The sequence below is a fragment of the Erithacus rubecula genome (genome assembly GCF_903797595.1).
Source record: "Erithacus rubecula genome assembly, chromosome: 2".
Taxonomy (NCBI): domain Eukaryota; kingdom Metazoa; phylum Chordata; class Aves; order Passeriformes; family Muscicapidae; genus Erithacus; species Erithacus rubecula.
Genome location: NC_136685.1, coordinates 81077509 through 81092595, shown reverse-complemented (window position 1 = coordinate 81092595; position 15087 = coordinate 81077509). Strand labels below are relative to the sequence as shown.

Genomic DNA, 15087 nt, shown 5'->3' with positions numbered 1-15087 from the left:
CTTGATCTATGGAATCCCTTTCTTGCCACAGTCATGAACTCTCATAAATATAAGAGCATCTAGTGATGCACTCGTGCTACATTGCAGTAATTCTGCAATAATTAACTAACTTCATGGTTCTCATTTCCCTCATTAATTATTACTAGGGATTATGCATGGGGAAAAAAACCAAAATCAAACCTAAAAAAGTAGGTTTCTCTTCCAAGGTTCCCTAGTCTAAACCTGCACAAATTCTGCCTTTTTGTATTAGAAATTTTCTACTATCTTTGAAATTGGTCCTGCACTCCCAGGTCTAAAGAAAAGATAAAGTCAACTATCACAAACTGTGCTATCTATCATTTATAAGAAGAGATAAAAGGCTTTTGTTCAATACAGGTTGTCAATTAATGACAACTTCAATTACATTTTAATCTTTTCCTCAAAACTGACTGGAAACAAATTATTAGACCTTTCCTGGAGTTATAGATATATTCTCATAACAGTACTGCAAGAACTGGACAAAAATCCTTGAAGCTTGAGTCCTTGAGTTTCTTTGTGCTCAGAACATATCCAGTTGCAGAGTTGCTTAAACAATTGGAACTCTTTCCTACCATGTCATTAAAACTCAAAACAATTTGTATGCCCAAGTCAGAGAACTTCCATGAAGGTACACAATTTTGATCAACAAAAACCCCAGACCTTGTATATGGATTTAAGCAAACAGTGAAGTTCGGAACAGAAAGGGTAGAAAAGGTGCCTGAACATCTATATCTGCAAAGTCAATGTTCTGATTACTAGTACTGTGATATATTACTTGTGGAACATTGAGCATTGGCCAGAAAATGACTACAGCTTTCAAGAACTTACATGCCTAAAGACATTCTATTTTTTCACCTTCGTGACTTGGTGATATTATCTGCCTTTCCCTTATCTCTCTGATAGTGATTGCAGAGGTGAAAAACTTGATTTTCATTCTAAACCTGTGATACTTTATGGAGTTGAAAGGTTTATTTATATCTCCACTACCCTCAAAACATTAGGGAAGGTCACACATGTCCAGATTCTTCTCTGTCTGACTCCAGTGGACTCTTCTTAGGTCTCCTGCCATGCCACTCAGAGAATTGCATTTTGCTGTTGCGTCTCTGCTGAGTTAAACACGATTTCACCTGTAAACTGTTCCAGACAAAACCAGCTGAGGGCACCAAATCATCTGCAATGCAATGAGCTTCAAAGTACTGAGACTTGGTAGTCCTCTAGGTATACATAAGTGCAGGTCCTCTGTGACCCATATGTTGCTTATAAGACCTGTTAACAGATTTGTCTAAGTTTTATTAATATTAAGCAACACTAGTCTTGCCATATTAAATCTCAAATGCAAGAAAGCAGTTGTGTCTCTGCATGTTTTAACTATATGGTTAAGCAGACCTGTTCATCATATCACAAGTTCCAGTCTGAAAAGTCACAGTAATTAGTGACACAGTGAGAAACAGCCCCTGGACTCAGCCCATTCAGCTAACAAGCATAAAATGTCCTGTCTTAATTCCCATTCTTTAAACCTTAGTCCTGCCATGTGAGATTAAAACCAGATTTTTGATTGTTTGGGGTTTTTTTTGCATATCTATTATCACTAATTTAATGAGTTACCACTTATAACTCATTAACGTTTTACTCCACTGTGCATGCAACAAATTCTTGTAATTCCATTCAATAAACAGCATTGGTTCAGCATAGCTAAAACTGCCTAGCTGAGCAATGGCTCTGAGCTGCAGCTCCTAACACAAACAGCCTGGAGCTTTGGGAAAGTGCAAATCCAAACTCTTTTATCTAATGCATCTCTGGTGGACATACTTGAGTCAGGAAATTATGCCAGTCTGACAGCATAACTGAGAAGCAGATGCATTAAAGAGTCCGTATTTTGATCGTGTCCATACTTTTTCAGTCTCAAAGGACATGATATAGATTATAAATTATATTATAAATAGATCATAAACAGTATAAACAGACCAAAAGGGCCAAATCTTTGTCTATGACCACAGGTGGTTGCAATGTGCATTGGTAGAGGGACAGAAGCAGAAATAGCAGGCAGTTTTTATTCTTTCCACATTCTACTATAGCTTAATGTAGGTTTCATATTCTTACTGTAAATTACAGCATATTGCTTTTATGTACTGACATACTGACAACTTCTCTCCCAAATGCAAAAACAAATGCTCACCAACCATTCAGCATCTGTCATAATCCTCACCTGAGCTGTAGATGGAAGAAGCCAGGAGCCATTATAACTATCCCACAGGAACCTGTTTGCTGGGCACCAGGATGCCATTTCATTTACAAGGTTCTTTAATGGGGTTGTACTTAACAGCATCAATTATACCAAGAAATCTGGCCTTGTCAGACTGTGTCTGAAAGGTTCAACATTGAAAGTCGCCTTACTCTTCTGTGTTGGCTCTTATGATGTGAATGTAACTCCTGTAAACGCTTTTGCATTAAAATGCATAGAACTGTCAAGTGTTCCTTACAGTAGTAAATTAAACCTGTGGTTATTTCAAAATACTCACACACTCAGTATCTGCTGTGTGTTTCTTCTAAGCAGCAAATGAAGTAAGTAACTCTAGAAAATATGTCTTGCTGAATTCTTCCCATTCTAAGAAAAGGCTTTTAATAGATAATGCAAAGTTCTTTGCCATATTGAAAATAAGCTCTGCTAACACTTCAATCATGAGATCACATGTGATGATGTCCAGCAGCTCTCTGATAAATTTGACAAATACTCTAGGATTTTTTACTGAAGGAATCAAATTATCTACTAAGGATACACAGCGCACCGGTACAGATCAGGTAATATTGCAGAACCTGTCCAAAATTAGACACCTTAAGTATTAGTTACTTAAGAAAAGCAATTACTAGAAAAAAAGAAAAGCAATTACTAGAAAATAAATCTTTCTGGGAGTGGTTAACATTTGAATCAAGAAAGAGTATCTTCTTGGGTCTCATACTCCTGGAACCAGCTAAAGCTCAGTTTGCTGTTGACTCCTGCTCATGTCTTGCATCATACAAAATCTTTAGAAGAGATGAACTAGTAATTCCTTCAGGCATTTTGCAAAATTACAAAGGCTTTGACTTAGCTTTTGTAAGGTATGTGACAAACAAGAGGATTCTTAAAACCCCAACTACTGAACAGAGGGAAGCCATTCTCCCACAGAGAAATCCTTGGGGACAGCAAAGGAACACAGTCTTCATTAAGGCAGTTGACAGGGTATTTGATGCAGGAGCAGTAATTTTTTAACACCCAGTAGTTTTGGTCTAGTAAGAGCTATCTGGAATAGCAGGGAATATTTTACTACTTAATCTTTCAGACCAAAAGAAGCTTAATATTCACTGAAAATTATATGGAAGTCATAGCCAGAAAGAGTAAGTCATCCTTACTAGTACTTACATGGAGGGAACAGAAATGAGCATTTTACCCTGCCTACAGACCCAACTATACATTTACACATGCCTAAATTAAAAACTTGAATGAGATTACTAGATTACAGAAGGAGAGAAGAGCAACTAGTTTATTTCTTATGGAACAACTTGATTTTTTTTCCCAGGGTGATCACTTTGAGGAATCCTCCACCCCCTTCCACTTAGATTTCATCTAGCAGGGGAACCTATCATACTTCAATGACCTGTTCTCCTGTAGAAAAGGTTCAATAGGCAGCCTCTATTTCCAAGTTTTGCCATGTCAGCAGAAGTTCTTTTTAGTCCAACTCTACCCTTTTATCTGCACTGTTTATCACTCTGCTTGCTCAAAATGGAAAACAGTATTTTCTTATCTCTATTTCTGACATTCTTCCTCATCTCTGCTCCTTTGACCTTTTCTACTTCAGGTCCTCATGGAAGCATGGGAAAAAGGGGTCAACCCAGAAGGAAACTCTACAAATCCCAGTAACTGGGACTTCAGCAACTCCTTCTTTTTTGCAGGAACTGTTGTCACCACTATAGGTGAGGTACTCTCCTTCCTTAAAAACTGGTGTTTCCTCCAACTGTCCTGTAAAGCCCCCAAAAATATGTAATTAGTGGTCAGAACACACCTGCAAGACAATGTGGGTTATGGTTTTCTATTGGCTTCCAATTATGTCTGTTATTTTTCTGTATACAGTATTTTATATTCCCAAAAAAGCTGAGTGCCTACTTGGTACATGCAAGATTGTTTTGTACATGGACAGCACATTTTTAGGTTGCAATGAAGCACTGAGTCTCACTCACCACAAAATAAGAGACCTATAGAAATTTACAGTAGTACCTGGAAGAGAATTACTTTTTATGTTTAATTTTTAGTAGTACTGAACGCAAAAGCCTTCATCATAAGCATTGGAAATTCGCAGATGGATTTAATTACAGAAAATCATAGATCCACAGGTTCCTGAAGCTTAATGTGGTTGAGCTTTCAAGATTACGAATACATGATGCCTACAGCCTGACTTTTCATGTTTGATTTTTTTTCTTTCTAGGTTATGGTAACCTGTCCCCCAGCACAGTGGCAGGGCAGATCTTCTGTGTGTTTTATGCCTTGTTTGGAGTGCCCCTCAACCTGGCCTTCCTTAATCAGCTGGGGAAAGCTCTCAATGCTCATCTGCTTACCCTGGAAAGATGGGTGCAAAAGCCAGGGCGTGCTCAGGTACAGTGTCAAGTTGCCATTTGTTTCACTATTTTGAAATTAGCTAAAATTCTTTTCTCGGATAGCTCCTGCTGCTAGCTTAGGTTTCTTTGTGTGAACCATAGCAGTTACGTGGCCCTCTCTATCAGAAACTTGATAGACTTAATTTACCTATGAGAGCTTTAAAGCTACAGGGTTTTGCTTGAGGGGCCCTAGATTTGCCTTTTCAAAACCTTACTCAGCAAAACCATAGACCTGGTGACCTTGGCAGAATACGTGCGTGTACACGGATTGCCAAATCAGGTTTTTATTTTCCAGCCTATGCCAGCATCTATCCAGAGTCTAGGTCTACACTGTGCAAAGGCAACTTATTTTTATGGCCTAATGATCTGGCTGGAATTAGCTTTCCTGTTAGTGCCAGCAACTGAGCACTTCCTTCCTTTTCTTTTCTTAAAATGCAAATACTCCTCCTTACTTACGGTTTATCGGTGAGTCATTGAACTAGTCCAGATATTTTTTAATAAGAAAAACACTGATAATGGCAAATGAAGGTCATTTATTACAAAGTTCATGCATGTTTCTGAGAAAAGGTTCAATGAATTAACCCCTTCATTTAGGGAAAAGGAAGATTAGATATGTGAGATATGTTGAAACATTTCAGAGTTCCAGCACAAGTTTTTTTCTTTTACATCTGTAAAATCTCTTGGCTCACTGCATTCTTTATCTACTATGGGAAAGCTGTAAAGGTACCATCAAATGCAGATTTGGATTATATCAGCAAGAAATTCTTTAGCTGCATAACCTCTGCCTGTTCCCCAAACACATGAAGCTGTACCACAAGAAGGATTTTCCTGCTAGCATAGCTGCATCTTTCCTGAGGTTTCATGTGATGTTTTCTTTCTCCCTTTTCACTCCTGAGTTGATACCTCATTTCTGACATAGATCAGAGAAAGCTTTGGAGCTTGTTTGCTCTGAAAAGTTTATTCAAGGAAGTTGGTTTATCTCCTTATAAACAGAATTTTTTCATGCTCTGGGAAATAAATTGCAATCAGTTCTTCATTATTCCTGACTTACTATTCCCAATATTACAGGTTTATACAAGAAAGTTCTTAAAAGACAGGTTAAAAAGTAAATTGTTCATTTTGGTATGCATTTTTATGCAAGTTTATTATGCAATTAAATGCTATTACAGTACTGGAATTAAGAAAATGAGAACAATTGAATTATATATCAACTATACTCATGTCAATCAGTAATCCTCAAACTCTGCAAATGAGGCAAGTGTTATTATACAGATAGAGAGAAAACAACACATAATATAGAAGTGATTTGTCAAAGTCACCCAGTCATCTCAAGACAAGTTTCTCAAGCTCAGAGCATTATCTCACTTTTTATGTGAGATAATTCAGAGAGAGAAATTAAAACATGCTATCTGGACCTTCCACTTTATAAACAGTGATTTGGTTTTTCATCCAGTCACAACAGACTTCTATTAATTTTATTAGAAAATCATACTCTGGTTTGATTGCCCTTGAGGGCATTTTTAAATAATTGCATTGAGTTTGTATCAGCCCACACATCATTAGTGTGGAAACCCATGAGTTCCTGAGCATCAATCCTCAACTCCTAAAATCCCTTCAGGACCCATCCACTGACCATTCTTTGTGCCTATCTACTGCAGACACATATACAGTAACTTATCTTCCTAAGGCAGATGTTTGTCCTGAGAGGCACAGATCTGCCCTGTGCTAACACAAACCAGTTCTGCTCTGAGCACTTCTAAGTTAAAAATTAAAGCAGGCAAATGGACTTCACTTAGGTTTCATCCATGCATATTTTTGGCTGAGCTCTTGCAAGCCACTTTATAAATCTTTGAAAAGAGTCATAGTGAAAATAACCCTAATTTGTTCTTGCCAAATTTTGTTTCATAAGTTATGCAGTACATGGTGATTTTCTTCAAAGACAAGAGCTAGTTGACTACAAGAGCATCTCTACTTGAATTGAAATTGTAAAATGAGTATTTCATTCCAATGGCTGTCATAATAAGTCTGAAAATATTACTGGAGCATTCTTGGAAACTCATTGCAAAAAAGCTTTTTAAAAATCCTCCTTTTTTTCTTAATTTTAAGATTATTTTTTTCATGGTTATGTACAATATCTATGTGCAGAGTAAACAGTGAGCTCAACCTGCAGTAAGTGGAAGCATTTCCGTATCCTTCTTTTTTGTTGCCATTTCTCCCAGGTGGGCTGGGTTTGTGATTCAAGAGTAAAACAGACCCAGAAATTTTGACAACTGCTCCATGCTCTTTAGCTGCCATCTTCCTCTTTTCTTTCAGGTGGTTCAAACACTGGCAGTGGCCATCTTCCTCACCACTGGGACCTTGCTTTTCCTGGTGTTCCCACCATTAGTCTTCAGTTATGTAGAAGGCTGGAGTTATGGAGAAGGCTTTTATTTCACCTTCATCACCCTGAGCACCATTGGGTTTGGGGACTATGTAGTAGGTAAAAAAGAACATGAACTGGATTGAGCTTTGTTGAAATTCATAACTCTAGTATAAAACTAAATACGGGGAGCATAGCTATCCATTCCATTATAGATCTGGTCGAGTGAGCTCAGCCAGACCAGTAATGAGCTAATGACCTAATAATAAGATATAAGCATTCATTTTTCCCTTGACAGCCAACCTGAGAGTCACCCAACTCATTTCACACATGCCACTGTATACTCTTTCAACAGTTCAGGCTGGTACAAACATTATCAAGAGTGAAAAGTGGAATATAAATAAAATTCCTTTTTCACTATTAAGCCTTTGAACCAAACTCTGCTAACACTCATTTATTTTAGTAAGTGCCTATAATTCTCAACAAGAGATCATATAAAATATTAAATAATAAGTACTTAAAATGGGGAGAAGATTACTGAAAACCATGGGATGCCTCTGAAAGAAAACAAACCCAGTGACATTGCATGGTCTTTAGACCTCTAGGTTGAGAACTTCATGGTAGAGACATGAGGGGCTATTTTTCCACACACTTACTTGAACAAATGCATAATCTTAACAGATTATGTGTGTCTAATGTGTTTATTTGTTAAAATCAGTAGGGCTTCTGGCTTTACAAGTAATAGCTCTCTTCTCCTAAAGGTCATAACTATGTAGCAAAAGGAGATAAAAAAGAATCCCATGTTGAATCTGACACTGTAGAGTTTCATGACTGTATCAGCTGCAGTGATTGTTCATGCTGTGAAAATATCAAACCAGGGATTAATATGCTCATAACCACTTACTTAAAATGGCTACATTTCCCATATTATCCACCTGCTGTGAATCCCAGCTACTGAGGTAATATCACCATTTAAAAAGCAATTACTGCATTATTAAATTGCAGCTTTCTAAATCACCTGATGTCCTCTGTGTGCCTTTTGAGTAAAATATTATTAATATGGATTCAACATTTAATTTCCAAGATTTTTTTTCCTTTGTTGTTGGCTAGGAACCATTGACTTTCAGTATTCCTGATTAATATGAGATATGGCTATTTTTATTATACAGGTTCAGCTTCAGGGATTTCATGCCAACTGAGCTAAGCTTAACCTGAGAGCATGAAAAAAAATAAACAATTCTATCTGCTGATGGATCACATAAGCTCATTAACACATACATTTTTGCTAGGAGTGGGGAGGGTGGATGAATATATATGTTTAGCAGTCCAAAGCTGCCAAGATAAATATACACATTTTCCTGGATTTTTCAGGCACGAACCCCAACAAGCACTATATCCCTGTGTACAGGAGCCTAACTGCAATATGGATTGTTTTTGGCTTGGCCTGGCTGGCTTTGGTCTTCAACGTGGGAGCTGACTTGATGGAAAGATACCTTCAGCTGAAGTGGCACAAGTCTGACTTAAGCTTGGCAGAAGGAGACACCACCAAGTTGGAAGATGAACCTGAGCAGCCTAGAATCCATATCCCTAGCTGAGCAAGGTACAAAGAAAGTGGTCTTGAAACTGCAGCTTCCATCTGTATCTCCCACTAAGCAACCCCTGTGGATAAAGGACTAAATCACAGGTTGTGGATTGTTTCCTTAAGAGGAAATGTTTCAGATAGGTGGAGATTTCCACACCCTGTGTAGGCATCAGCCACTTAAAACCCCAAGGGAGGAGCATACTTGGTAACACAACTTGACAGGATTCATTTTACACTTCTCATTCTAAAGCAACTTCCCCTGAAGTAACCAATTATTATCCTTTCTCTTTCTCTAGTGGGATTCAATTCTTACAGTCACTCAATTTCAAAAAAATCCAGAGTGATTGCCTCCCACCTTCAATAAGAAGTCATTTCACCAAGAATCTCAAGTGGAATAAGTCAGGTACAGAAATCTTTCTTCATTTCCAATCAGAAAACAAAAAAACCCACAGAGGAATAACATCAGTTATGAACACCTGCTTAATGACATCCACCCAATTAAGATTCAGTTGATATTATCTGAAATGAACAGCTTTCATATAAAATGGCATAATTTATTTATTTTCTGGGCGAAAATACTTCTCTTTTAATTGTGAGGAAATTATATGTCTGTCCAGCTCTGCCTGGATTGTTACAATTTGTCTCAGAGTAAATTGCCAGCTCAGAGAAGTTCACTTCACAGCCACCTGAAAACAGCACTTTAAACTAAATCTAAGAGCAAGGAGACATGCTTATTTCCAGCCAGATCACAAATACCATTAGAGCCCAGAATTCCCTTTGGGCCAGTTCATAGAGGAGTTCATACACCATACAGAACTGATGCTGTACATTTATCTCTAAATAAGGCCAATGATAGGTTATTGCAATAAATCTGATCCTCAGTCAGACCCATTGTGTGATCCATCAGAAACAGGGAGATTGAATTTTTCCTAATTATTGTAAGTCAAAAGCAGCAGTGGCCATCTCCAAAGGAGCTGAGAAACCAAAGCACATATGCACACCTAATAAGGTACTAGTCACTGAGATGCAGCTCTGCAGTCACACTCTATTAAAGTAAACTCTAGAAATATCCATTCATTTGGATACCATTTTCAATCATCACTAACATATTCCATGGGTATGCTTGTAATTATATACACACTGCTATTTATTCAGCATGTTTATATCTTGTAGTAACCATCAGTTAATCCCTTTGAACTCATTTATCAGTGAAACTTTAAGGTAAAGGATGAGTGAAATATGGCTGGGTACGTAGACTAGCCCCAAGCTAGCACATGTCTGACAGACTGCAGGAACATCAAATGTCAGCCTTTCAGCAGCTGCTTTGATATTTCATTTTGGAGACGTATCCATAAAACATGCAGAGACTTGTGTAGGTCACTAATTTTTTCCTTCATACTTTCTGAGATAGATTTTTACATCTGAGGAGAGTCACAGCAGATGTTTGTTCTTACACCTGACAAGGTGTATGTTTTCTTTGCCAGTTGCTGACTCCTGCATAGTGCAGTGTGGCCACTCAAATCTGAAATGCTGGCATATAAGAATGCTGGTTATGGTTTATTCAACTAATTTTAAAAAATAATATTCAAATGCTTATTCCATCCAAGATTTCCCTCATGTCTTACCACTACCTACCTCACAGATTTTTATCTCCTCGGTTTTTGCACTGATCTTCCTCTATGCCCTCAGCTATTCCCATAAATTTATGCAATAGCTTTCTCTATAGACTTTCACTGAGAGCAGCCAACTCTCTCCTGTCTGGCTTTTTGTATCTTTGCAAATCTCACGGGAAACTTTGTCTCTCAGTATTTTCTGTTCTTCGGACACAATGTTTGCACTTGCACTTGTTACCATCATCACCATCGCTGTACTCTGTACCTGCCTTGTTTTAACAGCATGTGGCACTTTTGAACTCTTTATGTAAAAGACAAAACTGGAGTTCTGCTGACTTCTATATCTAACCTGCTTTCTTCACCTTGCCTTTTTCCATTACTTTTATACTTTATCAAGCCACAATCAGCCACAACACATGCACTAGTCTAAAGGTGATGCTATCCATGGCTTTACACCATGCCGCATGCCATAAACCATGATAAAGAGGTTTATCAGGGATAGCAAGCGCTTACTGACAAAGTGTTTCTTAAAATTATCCTTACTTGACATCTGACCACAAGAAGTTTGGATTGTTTCTACTGCAGTCCAGAAAATTGCTCCTGTATCTGATACTGATTTTGCAAAGTAGCAGCAAATGGTGAGACTACCTCCTGGATTTTTGTACTGCTGCATTTACTAAGACTGACAGTAGCTGCAGCAGTTCTCCAGCTGCCCAACAGAAGACTCCTTTAAATCAAGCATATGGCCATGCTGGAAGAGAAATGAAAAGGATACTGATGCCCTCTCCTGTGCTACACAAGCAATAGAAATTTATTGCTTTTTCTGTCAATTTTTCAAGGTTCTGAAAAGCTCCTAAAGGTCATGCACATCTATAATAAAAGTTACTTTGAGATACATACTGGGAGCACTGGCCCCCAGTTTTGAGCATGGATGGACCAAGTGCTTTGTGGTAGTGTTCCTGGAGCAAAACTGTAGTCATCAAGTATCAACTGACCAGCTAAGAAAAGTGGAAGAACTGCACAATCACAAGGACTTGCAATGAGCCAGAGGAGCACACAAAAGAGATCCTTTTGGTCTAATAACCCATTTTACCAGTGGTATATTTCTGCCCAGAATGGAGAGCACACATGCTCAGCTCCAAGCATAGAAAACAGCACTTTTGCAGCCTCTGACTGTGGCTCTGCAGGCTGCAGCAGAAGCAATGGCAGTGTTATTTGTGATGGGGGAAAGTAGCACTTTGTCCTGAGCAGCTACCACCTGCAGTCCAGGGCAGGACAAGTAGCAAATGTCCTTCCAGGCTTACACTTACCCTTTTAGCCTACTCAACAAGCCCTTCTTCATCCTCAGATATATATGCTGTCCTTCCAGACAACATCAAACTATCATTGGCAAAGATTTGAGCCCTTCTCTGTGGAGATGTAAATAGAAGTCTGGCAGACAAGTGTCCTTTCTGAGAATACTCAAGGAAACAGCCATTTAAACATTATTTGATTCTGTGAAGATTTGCTGTGAATCTTGATCTCTTTCTTCCCAAATTCCTTCTAGTAAGCACGTGCCTGATATCCTGTGTTTTCATAGCAAGTCTCGTAGTTAAAATCCCCAAGTTTTAACCTGTAATTTGTTTTATATATTTTTAGTATAAGCATTAAATTCTGTATGTTTAGCCCATAATGTTTCAACATAGTTACACTCAGTGCGCTTTGTGTAATTTATCTGGGTTTAAATACAGCTAAAACGTCAAAATATAGCCCAGTTATGTCTATTTCCTATTGTTAAATGTGATGACTAAATATAGACTTTGTAGTATCCTTGCATTTTTTTTTCTTACTTGTGTATATTTTTATGGAAGTTTTTCTTTTATATATAATTGCATTTTTGTCTCTAAATAACACTGAGTAATGACTATCCTGAAAAGGCAGAATTATGACTGAGCAATAAACAGCATCCTTTTTTTTTTTTTTTTTTCCCTAAGACTGTGCTCCGGATGATATTGTTACACTGGAATTGGTCTAGCCTTTGCATATTAATTTTTACATCTCACCAGTGAAATAACGTGTCTGTGCTAGTCAGTTTAAAGCACATCTCAAAAACCATGAATTAGGACATTAACAGAATATTTCCAAGGGGGCAATACATGTTTGGAAGCTGCCTTGCTTGTAATAGTACACACACTCCTCTGCCAAAAATAATCACAGGGCAGCATCAGTAGCTACTTGTCTCTGACAGTGTATAAAGACATTATGTGCAGAAACTTATTGGCTTTATTCCCCTTTATCTCATATTATGCAACAAAATTGGCAAATTACAAAGTTCTTATACACACAAAACGATTTGTTTTATCTACCACTGAGAGAACAGAAAGGAACGCTGGATGCAGTCTTATACAAGAACGTAATTAATCAAACAGGACTCAGAAACTACCTATGAAGACCCAGTCCCACCTTTCACAGGAAAACCACAACTTATAAAAGGACTCTGAAAAAGCTGCTACCTTTTCACTTGTTTGTAACAAAGGATTGTTATCACAAACACCTGTTTGCTAATTTTAAATTAGATTAGCAGCTGAGGAATGCAGATTTATTCCAGGTGCGATAGCGTGCTGCTAAGTAGTGCCTGCTGGGGAGGAAAGTATTTGGGTTTGTCGGGGACTGGGTAGAATTCCTCGGGGGAGCGAACGCGACTCGGAGCTGGCTCCTGCTCAGGAGCAGGATCGCTTTGGGACAGACAGGTAGGAAGCAGAACGGCGCACGGGAAGGGCTCGGGCGGGCTGCCGCAGGACGAGCGGCACGACCACCTCCATTCCCCGGCACGGCCGGGCTCCGGGCCGCCCTCCTGGCCGCCGAGGGTGGGAAGGGGCAGGCAGGGGGAGGTGCTGGGGGCCGGGCGCCCTGCCGGGCCGGCGCTGCCCTCCTCCCGCCCCAGGCCGAGCCGCTTCTTCAGCGCCGGGGGCGGTGGCGGCGGCGGTGCCGATGGTGGCGGTGCGGAGGAGGCGCTGGGGGGTGGCCGTGCTGCTGGCGGCTTACGTGGGCTACCTGGGCATGGGCGCCGCCGTGCTGCAGGCGCTGGAGCGGCCGGTGGAGGTGCAGGTGGCCCGGCAGCTGCTGCGGGAGTACCTGGGGCTGCTGGCCAACCACAGCTGCCTGCGGGAGCCCGCGCTGCAGCGGCTCATGGAGGTGAGCCCGGCACGGCGGAGCGCAGCGCGGCACCGCCGGGGCTGCGGGGGCGGGAGCGGCACCAACGCGCCTCCGGCCCCAGTAACTTCCAACAAAACCGCCAGACTTGTTCCCTGTGAAGTGTATTCGCACACATCGTCTGTCCCGGGGGAGCTTTCCGCGGGCAGTCGCGTCGGGCTCCCCCGGGGCTGATGGAGATGCTCTCCTCCGCTGCCGTCCCACGAGCTGCGGTCGCGCCTTTTGAAGCGCCGCCGAACTGGCCGAAGGCAGGCGGAGTGTCCCGATTAGTGACAATTGCCTGCGGTTAATTACAGGTGGTTTAGGTTTGCTCTTGCGAAGCGTGAGTTATAGTCTGTGACGTCTTGCAAGTGGTAAATTCTAATGGGAAGGCTTTGCGGTGGTAAATGTAATTGATGTTTATGCTAGCGTCAAACATTTTCTATCTTCTACTTGTTGTTTAAAGGGAAATAGAAAGTCCTTGGGTGTCTTAAGTTGTCCTTGAAAATGCTTCTTAAGATATTTGCAGGGTGATTGCAAAACATAAAGCAATAACAAATGCAGTCTTACTAAAGTGTAGATGGTTGCATTTTTATGATGCAGATGCAAACAAAGTGACACAAATGGGTTCTCTCTTTGTTCAGCTTTTTGCCTGAAAAAGAAAGATCTACAATATATTGGAGTGTCTTGAGTACTCACCCAAACACTTTGATTTCAGTAGGTGGTGTGAGTGAGTATATACTTCTTGCTTCGATGTGTCTGCCTCAAATAGATGTTGCTGAACATAGAGAAAACCCGGGGATGGTTTATTTTGTTGGGTTTGTGTTTGTTTGTAAAATCAGTTTATGATGATGTCTGAAACCATAGTAGCTAACCACTGCAGTTCAAAGGACCTAGGAGACTTGGGTATATGCTTCCTTTTTTTCTTTCTTTTTTTCCTCTCTCCAGCAGAGAGGAAAATAGAAGCCATCAAATAGGATAATCACATTGGGAATTTCAGCAAGGCTCTGGCAGACAAAATTATGCTGATGCTCTTGTCACATTCTCATCCCTTGGCTTTCTGGATGCTATATTCTCTGTTGGCAGTCAGTAGTACAGTGGTCATATGCTATAAATTTGGACTTTGTAAGCTACCATAGCAACCACTTTTATTATTTATGGTGTGTGTTGTGCTAGCTGTGGAATTTAAATAGAAATGAGAAATGTAGCAGAGAAGCTAAGCTTCATTCAGCAAATGGTCCATTGTGTAGTGGGCACCTGGTATGGCACTTGCCAAGGGGTTGCAAGGGCTTGGTGAATGATGGTAATGAGGTGCTAGTAGTGGAGAGAAGATAATCACAACTAAATAGGTAGAAATGTCGTTCTGACAGTTTGTTTTGCAGCGTGACCTCTACTCATTCTTGGTACCTCAGGAATAGGACAGCCCCTCAAATCCCTTTAGACCAGAGGCTGTTATAATATGCTGTGTGAGTACTTAATTGTGGCTGAGCAAGCCCTTGATGGAAAAGTTACAAAAAAGTTTTGTTTCATTTTATGGCGTGTCTGTGTGTGCCTTCATACTCTGAGAAACCAAACTCTGAGTTTGAATGGCTTTGTGTGTGGTTTTGAATAACTTTAACACTGAGAAATTAATCCTTAAAAATCTACAGGTCTGATCCTTTCCTATACTCTTCTCTAATTTCCTGTGCACCAATCACTGGCATGTTCAAAGTGTGCTC

At 40.0% G+C, this 15087-nt stretch overlaps 1 protein-coding gene across 3 annotated transcripts in view; it reads left to right on the top strand.

Moving 5' to 3' along the window:
* Positions 1-15087, top strand: part of KCNK17 (potassium two pore domain channel subfamily K member 17) — a 39001-nt gene that overhangs the window by 1059 nt on the left and 22855 nt on the right. Inside the window, exons 2-6 of one of the 3 annotated variants that reach the window (XR_013777029.1) lie at positions 3852-3966; positions 4476-4642; positions 6958-7123; positions 8375-8603; positions 8882-8988. Coding sequence is in view for 1 of the 3 variants with exons in the window: in XM_079329380.1 (XP_079185506.1) it covers positions 13169-13372 (204 nt within the window). In the remaining 2 variants the exon portion in view is untranslated. Of the gene's footprint in view, positions 1-3851; positions 3967-4475; positions 4643-6957; positions 7124-8374; positions 8989-13148; positions 13373-15087 lie in introns of those variants that run through there. The other 2 variants (XR_013777030.1, XM_079329380.1) reach the window with 2 other exon arrangements.